The following is a 10106-nucleotide window of genomic DNA, read 5'->3' on the forward strand; positions in this document are numbered from 1 at the left end:
CCCTCAGACTGGTTTCCCGCATTCTTCACCGGAGCCACCACGGGAGCCACCCCTGCCGTGGCCACAGCCAGAGCCACCACTGTGGCCCGCCTGCCTTCTGCTGCTGTGACCCTTCGGGACCTCTACCCCAGTCCCACTAGCCAGCCCGTTGGCAAGACCACAGCGCCCCCCACCACACGCCGGCCCCCCACCACTGCCCCCAGTCGTGTGCCTGGACGCCTGCCCCTGCCCCCAGGTTCCCAGCAGCCCCCAAGACCCTGTGACTCCCACCCCTGCCTCCATGGGGGGACCTGCCAGGACCAGGGCTCAGGTGGAGGCTTCACCTGCAGCTGCCCAGCGGGCAGGGTGGGCACTGTCTGCGAAAAAGGTATGACCATCAGTCCTGGAGGTGCACGGGCAGGCAGATGGGGGCCAGGGCTGGAGGTGGGGCCGGGCCACGTTGGGGGGGGCGGGGCGGGCTGAGGCGTGGGAGCCAGGGCTGGGTTCAGCTGGGGGATGGCCCGGTCCCCCACCCCCAGCAGTCCCTCCCTGTCTCCACAGCGCTGGGCCCCTCCCGCTCTGCGCTGGCCTTCGGGGGCCACTCCTTCCTGGCCTTGCCCACCCTGCGTGCCTACCACACGCTGCGCCTGGCGCTGGAGTTCCGGGCACTGGAGCCCCAGGGGCTGCTGCTCTACAACGGCAATGCCCAGGGCAAGGATTTCCTGGCGCTGGCGCTGCTGGGGGGCCGCGTGCAGCTCAGGTTGGGCCCGGGGGGCAGGTCGGGGCTGGGGGAGGTACCAGCTCATGTGCAGGGGATGTGTGCAGCTCAGGTGGGGGGTGCATGCAGCTCAGGTGGGGGTGCATGCAGCTCAGGAAGGGGGCGCATGCAGCTGAGGTGCAGGGGGGAGTGTAGCTCAGGTGGGGAGTGCAAGTGGCTCAGGAAGAGGGCGAATGCAGCTCAGGTGCAGGGGGTGTGTGCAGCTCAGGTATGTGGCACGTGCAGCTCAGGTTGCGCCGGGGGGGGGCAGGTCAGGGCTGGGGGAGGCACCAGCTCAGGCGCGGTCTTGGCTCCCTTGGCCGTCCCAACCACCTGCTCCCACCCCCCAGGTTCGACACAGGTTCGGGGCCCGCGGTGCTGACTAGCTCGGTGCCCGTGGAGCCAGGCCGGTGGCACCGCCTGGAGCTGTCCCGGCACTGGCGCCAGGGAGCACTCTCAGTGGACGGTGAGACCCCCGTCTTGGGCCAGAGCCCCAGTGGTACCGATGGCCTCAACCTGGACACGGACCTCTTTGTGGGTGGTGTCCCAGAGGACCAGGCTTCCGTGTGAGCATCGAGAAGGGTGGGGTGACCCTGACCCCAGACCCCTGACCTTGGCCCTGATCCCTGACTCCTGTGGGGAGCATCCAGGGGGCCCAGGCTCCCTGCGCACAGCAAAGGGGTGGAAGGATGGGTGTGGGCATGGCAGGAACACTGACCTCAACCCCAGCCCTCGACCCTGCTCCTGCTTCTGTCGTACCTGAGGGGGCATCCCTGAGGACCAGGCTGGCATGTGACCACCAAGGAGGAGGGCCTGGGCTGGTTCCGACCCTCAGTCCCGACCCTGACCCTCCACTCCCTTCCTGATTCTGTCCCGTTGTGGGACTGGCCATCTTGTGAGCACCCAAAAGAGGGGTGGGGATGAGGAGCAGCAGCCCTGACCCCTGACCTTGGCTGACGGGGGCCTGCCAGCGTTACAGTTGGCTGTGAGAGATGATGCCTCTGGCCTCTGACCCCTGACCCTCATCTTGGTGCAGGGTGCTCGAGCGGACCTCTGTCGGAGTTGGCCTCCGGGGCTGCATTCGCCTGCTGGACATCAACAACCAGCGGCTGGAGCTCAACGACTGGGAGGGGGCTGTGACTCGAAGCTCCGGCCTGGGCGAGTGCGGGGACCACCCCTGCCTGCCCAGCCCCTGCCTTGGCGGGGCCCCATGCCAGGCCCTGGAGGCCGGCATGTTCCACTGTCAGTGCCCACCCGGCCGCTTCGGTGAGAGTGGGGCCTGGGCCCGGTGCTGGGGACGCTGTGTGTCTGTGGGTGGGGGCTCAAGCTTCCTGCGACCCCATCCTGTCTCCCTCCAGGCCCCACCTGTGCCGACAAGAAGAGCCCTTGTCAGCCAAATCCCTGCCATGGGGCAGCCCCCTGCCGCGTGCTGCCCGAGGGCAAGGCCAAGTGCGAGTGCCCCCTGGGACGAGGGGGCACCCTCTGCCAGACAGGTGGGGGCACCGGGCTTGTGGGGCAGGGAGGAGGGCGGGGATGGGAGGTTAGGGTCAAGTATTCGGGTTTGGGTTCTGGTTGGGGTTCAGGCTAGTATTAGGGAGTGAGTTAGGCCCGGGGCCCACAGAGCAGTGGGGGTGCAGGGGACCCCAGGGGTCAGAGCCCGGCACCCTGTGTGACCCCTGTTTTGTCTTCCACAGTCTCAGAGCGGGACGATCCCCGGCCCTTCCTGGCCGACTTTCACGGCTTCTCCTACTTGGAGCTGAAAGGCCTTCACACTTTCGATCGGGACCTGGGGTCAGTGGGACAGAAGGGGCGGATGTGGGAAGCATCCCCCCAACCCCCACCCAGCCTGTGGGGTGAGGGGCCATCAAGGCGCCCCCACCTGACCCTGTGTGACCCCAGGGAGAAGATGGCACTGGAGGTGGTGTTCCTGGCCCGCGGACCCAGCGGCTTGCTCCTGTACAATGGGCAGAAGACGGACGGCAAGGGGGACTTCGTGTCACTGGCGCTGCATGACCACCATCTGGAGTTCCGCTATGACCTGGGCAAAGGGGCAGCGGTCATCAGGTGTGCCCACGTGGGTGGGCATGGGGGCCGGCCTGGCCCTGGGGTGGGGACAAGGCTGGGGCAGGCGGCAGGGTCATTTGGTCCCCTGGTGGGCAGGCTGGCAGAGCGCGAGCCTGCTCACTGTGCCCCCTCCTTGCCAGGAGCAAGGAGCCCGTGGCCCTGGGCACCTGGACCAGGGTCTCACTAGAGCGAAGCGGCCGCAAGGGCGCCATGCGAGTCGGCGACAGGCCCCGTGTGCTGGGGGAGTCCCCGGTGAGCGTCCGGCGGGGGGCCTCCCCTCCTCCTCCTCCCGAGGCGTGGCAGCCCCACCCCCACCAGCTCTCACTGAACTGTTTTCTCTCCGTCTGTCCTGGGCCTCTGTCTGTCTGTCTCCTCTCTGCTCCCACTGCTCTCTGGCCCTTGCTCGGCAACCCCCACCCTGCTCTTCGGATGTCAGAAATCCCGCAAGGTATGGTCTTCCTCTCATCCTGCTCGTCCATCTTCTCCGCCTCCACCTAGAGTAGCTCCTCCTGACTAAGCCCGTGGGCCGTCCTGTGATTAACTGCCTCTTAGATGGCTGGGGGTGTGGGATGGGCCTTCCGGGGCGGGGGCCCCTGGTTTGGGCCTCAGGGGTGGGCTCCACAGCCCCCTCACGCAGCACCTCCCCCCAGGTGCCACACACCGTCCTCAACCTGAAGGAGCCGCTCTACGTTGGGGGGGCCCCTGACTTCAGCAAGCTGGCCCGGGCAGCCGCGGTGTCCTCCGGCTTTGATGGCGCCATCCAGCTGGTACATGGGGCAGGGGTGGGGCTCTCTGCAGTTGGAGGTAGAGTTGCAAGGATGGGCTCATTCCAGGGGGCCTCCATCCTCCTGGAGCGGGGCTGCCTGAGCAGGGCCCCGGGGTGGGGTTGCCACGGTAGGGAGGATGGCACACGGGACAGAGACTCTCACTCCCCGCCCCCAGGTTTCCTTGAAAGGCCACCAGCTGCTGAGCCAGGAGCATGTGGTGCGGGCGGTGGACGTCTCGTCTTTTGCAGACCACCCTTGTACGCAGGCCTCAGGCCACCCCTGCCTCAACGGGGCCTCCTGTCTCCCCCGGGAGGCCTCCTATGTGTGCCTGTGTCCTGGGGGCTTCTCGGGGCTGCACTGCGAGAAGGGTGAGCGCTGCCCGGCACGGGCCTGAGCCTGGACGGGCGGAGGGCCCCCACCTCGCCGAGGCCAGCCCTCACCCCGACTGTCTCTCAGGGCTGATTGAGAAGTCAGCAGGGGACCTGGACGCACTGGCCTTTGATGGACGGACCTATATCGAGTACCTCAATGCCGTGACTGAGAGGTAACGCGCCCCAGGGAGCCAGCGCCCCCTCTGCCCTCTCTCTTTGTCTGGTCCTGTCTGTGTGCCTCAGGCAACCACCCTTGGCTCTGTGGCCAGGAAGAGCAGGCTCTCCTCCACCCTCCTGTGCCCTCCTTCCTTCTCACAGTCTTTGTCTCTTTGTTTCCAAGCGAACTGACCAATGAGATCCCAGCGTAAGTAGCACCACGGCCCGATCTCCACCTTCACACTCATCTCATCTCTTCTCTGCTCCTCACCCACCCAGCAGCACATCCCAAGCCCCACCGAGGGCAAGGGTGGAACTTTCCATCCCCGATGGAGGAGGACAGGGGTTGGGGGTTCTTTGTGCTGCAGGAGGCTCAGTTTCCTAGCTTGGAAGTGGGGAGTCACCTCTTCCCAGGATGTGTGCTGAAGGCCAGTCACCCCCTCCACCCCCCACAGCCACTCACCTCGCCACAAGGCACCAGCACAGTGCGCACGTGTGTGTGCGTGTACGCGTGCACTTCCATGTGTCTGTGGATACATGTACACGTGTCCCAGTGTGCGCATATGCATCTGTGTGCGTGTGCACATGCCCACGTGTGCTGGGACACCCAGGGGCCTCTCCGGACAGCTGAGCCCTTGGTCTCCATTCCATGCTCCCTCACGCTTCACCTCTTGAGCTTTGCACCTGGCCAGGGCCATGCCCAGCAGCTCTGTCTGCACAGGCATGTTGCCTGTGTGTCATTGCTGGGGCTCTGTGGTGGGGGGAGCCGATGCCCTGGGTCCCGTGTGTCTTGTGTGGTTGCTTGCTCCTCCCACCTTCCACTGTTGAAAGGAGACGTGGGGAGGGCTGCTGCTGGGTCCGTCCCCACCCTGCACTACAGCACGTCTGTCCCCTGCTCACCTGCCTCCCTCTCTTCCTGCTTCTAAGCCCCGAAGCTCCGGATTCTGGGGCCCTTCACAGGTGAGCAGTGGCACCTTGGCCCCGCTGTCTGCCCGTCGTCTTCCCGTCTCTCTGCCAAGCTGTCCCTCTGCGTGTCCCCCTCACTCCTCCGCTCGTGTGTCTGCCCCCCAGCCACCCCGGGTCACATCACCAGCCTTTCCAGGCTCTGCAGTCATAGCCCTTGCCCTCCCACCTCCCCCACCCGTGCCTTGCCGCCCTCCGGGAGGCCCTGACCAGCCCTCTGCCCACCAGCGAGAAGGCGCTGCAGAGCAACCACTTTGAGCTGAGTCTGCGCACCGAGGCCACGCAGGGGCTGGTGCTGTGGAGCGGCAAGGCCACAGAACGGGCCGACTATGTCGCCCTGGCCATTGTGGATGGGCGCCTGCAGCTGGCCTACGACCTGGGCTCCCAGCCCGTAGTGCTGCGCTCCACCGTGCCAGTCAACACCAACCGCTGGTTGAGGGTCAGGGCGCACAGGTCAGCGGGGAGCCCAGGGCGCACTGAGAATAGCGGCGGGCGGTGCCTGGACTTGCCCGGCCAGGGCATGCCCGGTCACTTGTGGCTAGGGCGGGGGTCTCGGGGGGGGGGTGGGGAGCAGGGCTGGCTGCCTGACTGGAGGTCACTGCCAGCGAGGGGGGAGGGACAAGAGGATGCAGGACAAGCAGTTATGACCAGGGAACTCCAGATCTGAAAAGGGAGTCCCTGCTCTGCTCAGACACTGGGTGGGGAGGTGTCCCTTTGGTCTGAGCCTGGCTGTCCCCTCCAGCAAAGCTTGACCCACATGAGGCTCCCCTGCCATGGCCACCAGGTACTCTCCTGGGGGTCAGTGCCACCCCGTCCTGGCCCCTAGGGATGACACTTGGTGGTGGTCTGTAGGGCGTGGCACCTGCCAGGAGTCCGGTAAAAGGGATGTGGGCTCAGGATCTAGAGGTGGCGGGGGGCCCTCTAGAGCCACCTGATGGCCTCACCTCACCCACACCCCCAGGGAACAGAGAGAAGGTTCCCTTCAGGTGGGCAATGAGGCCCCCGTGACTGGCTCCTCCCCGCTGGGCGCCACACAGCTGGACACAGACGGAGCCCTGTGGCTGGGTGAGTGTTTTGGGAGGAGGCCACGGGAGGGGCCGCCAAGGGTCTCAGACAGACTCCATTCCCTGGGGCCAGCAACCGAGAGTGGCACCTGAGTCGGCCCCACCCAGGACAGCAGATGGGGTAGGGCCCTGTCTCAGCCCCTGCAGTTCCCAGGGCGGGTGGGGCCAGGAGGCTGGAGCACGTCTGCTGGTCACCTGGGTCCTCCTGGGCACTGACAGGCCCCAGGTAACTCACCTGGTCATTCTGGTGCCAGCATCTGGGCCTGCCCATCACTTAGTCACAGCCGGGTGATCCTTCCTCTGTCTTCCTTCAGGTGGCCTGGAGAAGCTGCCCGTGGGCCAGGCCCTGCCCAAGGCCTACGGCACAGGCTTCGTGGGCTGCCTGCGGGATGTGGTGGTGGGTCGGCGCCCGCTGCACCTGGTGGAAGACGCTGTCTCCAAGCCAGAGCTCCGGCCCTGTCCCGCCCTGTGAACCACGCCGCAGCTCCCCACCGGCCTCCCAGCTCTAATTATTTTTTATTTTTGTAAACTCATTGCGTTTTTGATATGATTTTCTTGCCTGTGTGTTGGCCAGAGGGACTGCTGGCCTGGCCTCTGTCCTGTCCAAGCAGGGGAGCTGCAGAGACAGACTCTGTGCTGAGGGATTCAAGGGGAAAGCAGCAGCGTGGAGGGCTTTGCTGGGATGGCAGCCCCAGGACGCGCCCCTCGGCCTCATGCCGCCATGGCCCGGCCCCTCGTGCTGTGCCCCACCTGTGTGTCCACTGTGCTGGGCCCTCGTGTTGTCCAGCCTGTCAGCAGATCCTGCATGCACACAGCCCACTTTCCATCTGGCGAGGCCTGTGTCCCCAGAGCAGGAGGCACTGCTGGGGTTTGAGGGGGTGTTTCTAGGTTCCCACTGGAGCTGCTCCTCCCCACTGCGTGTTCTGTGGGCAGGCTACCCTCACCAGGGCTAGCCTCGAGCCCGGGCCAGCCCCTCCCAGGCCTCCTGTGCCAGTACTGTGACTTAGAAACAATGTTACTGTTGGGGCCACATTGCGCCCCTCTCTCTAGCTGTGTCCACATATCCCAGGGTGCTGGAAAGCAGAGGCCAGGCCCAGGCCTGATTGGGGCACCCTGACCCTCAGCTGGCCCTGCCCATCCACCCAGCCACCCTGGACATGGCTGTGTCCCCTCCTGACACCCCAGACCTGGTGAAGAGCCCCAAGAGGGAGTGGGGCCACTGTATGATGTGGGTGACATCCACTGCTTGCCTGGCTGGGCAGCTGGCGTCCCCCTCCCCAGGACGGACCTCGGGCCTGACCACCAACCAGAGTTCTTTATGCATTGATTTCATTTGACACCTGGGTGGCTCGGGCCTGACCACCAACCAGAGTTCTTTATGCATTGATTTCATTTGACACCTGGGTGGCGGGGCTTTGTCTTCCCTATCCTGGCCGGAGAGCAGCTGAGGACACCACACAGCAAACCCTCTCTCCCGTTCTGGTGTGAGGGGTGCTCATCCTTGTCCACGAGTGACCAGGAGCCGGCAGGGTGTCTGTCTAAGGCCGAGGGTGGGGTGCAGGGGCGGCAGAGGTGGCTGCAAAGCCAGAAATGCCTTAAACTGCAACCACGCTTCTCATGGCATCCTGTCTCCCACCCACCCTCATCCGGGTAGGGGGGCAGCCCGACCCTCCCACAGACCCCTCCCACAGCTGGAGCTGGGCCACGAGCCCAGAGGCTGGAGGCAGCCCCATACGTCCATTACTAACTCCAGTCTCTGTCTGTGTCAATACCATGAAATAAAGTCTGAACACTTTAAAAGAGGTGATTTCGTCTGTCCACAGCCAACACCGTTCCCACCAGCCTGGTCTTGCCCACCTGGCTGGCTCCTCTCTCTTGTGGCTGCGTGCTCAGCTATGTTGTGCGTGCGGCACTGGCTTCGAGCTCCTTTAGGCTGCTCTGGATGGAGGAGGGGGCCTGCACCGGAGCAGAGACTGCATTTGTCGAGGAGACCCCCCCCCAAGAGTGAATGCAGTCCAGGTGGTCTCCTTGGGTGTGGCAGACTTTACAGGGGGCAACCCCCCCATGTGTGTATGTGCGTGCATGCCTGTTTGCACGTGTGTATGTGTGTGCATGCCTGTTTGCACGTGTGTGCGTGTGTGCCTGCACATGTATGTGCGTGCGTGCGTGCCTGTTTGCACATGTATCAGCCTGTGTCTGTGTGTCTGTGAGCACAGGGTGGGAGGGGGGGCTGTGTGGAGAGAAGGCTGGCTGCACTAAGGGCAGGGAGGGCCTGGGGGGGACATGGGTGGACTGGGGGTGGGAGGGCCTGGGGGGGAGCCAGGGTGAGTGTGGGGGTGGCAGGCGGCCCTTTTCACTGGCCCAAATGTTAGGGTGACTGCTGGCCCTGCTGGGAGACCCTAAGCAGGAGGCCCTGAAGGGGGGCCTGTGGAGCTGGGAGCCTGACAAGGAGCGGGAAAGAAGGAAGTGTTGTGTGGCCTCCTCTTTGGAACTCCTGACTTTTATTAAAGATGACTAAGTGTTCTTTTTTGATTTTGTGTTAATAGAAAAACTCAGAAAATGAAAATAAGAAAACAAAAACAGCCATAAGCTCAGCCCCCAGGTGCCCCGTTAGCCCCCAGGCATTTGCTTTCTCGTGCCCTATTCAATAGCTTGCTTGTTCAGGGTCGCGTGTGGAGTGGCTGCTGTGTGCCAGGCAGCTGTCAGGTGCTGGGATGGGGAGGAGAGAGGCCCTAGCCCCCGGTGCTTGGGGGATAACCAGGTGACAGTGAGTGCAGGGCACAGGGAGAGGACTAGCCTGGGGCTCCAGGAAAGGTCCAGGAAAAACATGCTCAAACCCAGACCTGAAGGGCAGAGGATGTGAAGGCCTGAGGTGGGGCAGGAGGCGGCTGTTCATCAGTGCAACGGCCCTGAGCTGGACGGAGGGTGCTCTGGGCAGAAAGAGGAAGTGCAGGGCCAGCCAGAGCAGCTGGGGGCAGGGCACAGGACTGAGAGGCTGTTGGTCAGGGTGGTAGAAGTGGGATGGAGACAGGGAAGGCAGATCCCTTGGGGCCTCGCAGGCCAGGAAGAGGGCTTGGGGCTCTGTTAGAAGAGCTGCAGGAAGCTCCCGGAGGAGTTCAAGCAGGAGTTGGTGGGACAGAGTGCTGGGGCCCAGGTGCAAATGGAGAGAAGGGAGGGATTTGGGTAGAATGGAAGGTCCTGTGCTGGGTTGGCCTCTGGTGGGAGAGGCACTGACGGAGATGAGGTGCTGCCTGGAGCACCCAGGGTGTGATGCCTCTGGAAGCACTGGGCTCTAGGAGCTGAGAGCCACCTGTGTCTAGCTGAGGAGGCCCTGAGATAGAGGGCGGAGGGGAGGCTGGGCTGAGGACCTGCACGTAAGGGAGCAGGTGGGCTCCACTGGGTGCTGAGTGAGGGGAGAAGAGGCCCCTATGCTGGGAGGAAGGAGAAGGTGGGACGGTGAGGCCGGGAGGACCAGGAGAGGGTGCTCTGGGAGTTGATGCTTCCAGAGGGAGGAGGGGGCTCTGGTGGCAACTGCTGCTGTGGGTGCAGGACCCTCAGGTGGCCAGGAGAGGTGACCTGGGTGAGTGGGGAGAGGAAGAGCCGTGGGCAGGGATCACTGACAACCTGCTCTCAGCAGTGGTGGGTGGGGATCAGGGGTTGGAAGCAGCAGGAGAAGGTTCCAGGTCCTGGTGTACCATCATGAAAAGGTGGTGGGGAAGGCTGGGCAGGAGAGGCCCCTACGTTCCTAATGGGGATCAACCCCAGGCACAGGCTCATGAAAGGTGGTTTAGCCAGCAGGGCAAAGAGGGCAGAAGTGATCATGACTGTGGGCCCAGGAGACAAGCGAGACTGGTATGGAGGTGAGCCAGCCAGCAGCCGGAGATGGGGAGCAGCTGTCGCAGGAGCAACGGCCCTGAGGTCAAAATGGGTGTCAGGTCTCTCAGGAAGTGAGGAGACTCCAGCGAAGGTGGCAGAGGTGGGGAGG

The 10106-nt window shown here is 64.2% G+C and overlaps 1 protein-coding gene across 6 annotated transcripts in view; it reads left to right on the forward strand.

Annotated features, from left to right (window-relative positions):
- AGRN (agrin) overlaps positions 1-6666 on the forward strand; it is a 33759-nt gene extending 27093 nt beyond the window's left edge. For 2 of the 6 annotated variants that reach the window (XM_058552558.1, XM_058552561.1), the window contains 15 exons: positions 8-367; positions 541-739; positions 1087-1302; positions 1773-2002; positions 2095-2229; positions 2431-2527; positions 2636-2800; positions 2941-3052; positions 3451-3567; positions 3743-3935; positions 4024-4111; positions 5022-5054; positions 5286-5510; positions 6019-6122; positions 6436-6666. In XM_058552558.1, the coding sequence (XP_058408541.1) occupies positions 8-367; positions 541-739; positions 1087-1302; positions 1773-2002; positions 2095-2229; positions 2431-2527; positions 2636-2800; positions 2941-3052; positions 3451-3567; positions 3743-3935; positions 4024-4111; positions 5022-5054; positions 5286-5510; positions 6019-6122; positions 6436-6593 (2432 nt within the window). In that variant the 3' untranslated portion in view covers positions 6594-6666. The other 4 variants (XM_058552559.1, XM_058552564.1, XM_058552560.1 and 1 more) reach the window with 3 other exon arrangements.
- The last annotated feature ends 3440 nt before the right edge of the window (positions 6667-10106 follow it).

Source organism: Diceros bicornis, chromosome 13 (assembly GCF_020826845.1).
Source record: "Diceros bicornis minor isolate mBicDic1 chromosome 13, mDicBic1.mat.cur, whole genome shotgun sequence".
Taxonomy (NCBI): domain Eukaryota; kingdom Metazoa; phylum Chordata; class Mammalia; order Perissodactyla; family Rhinocerotidae; genus Diceros; species Diceros bicornis.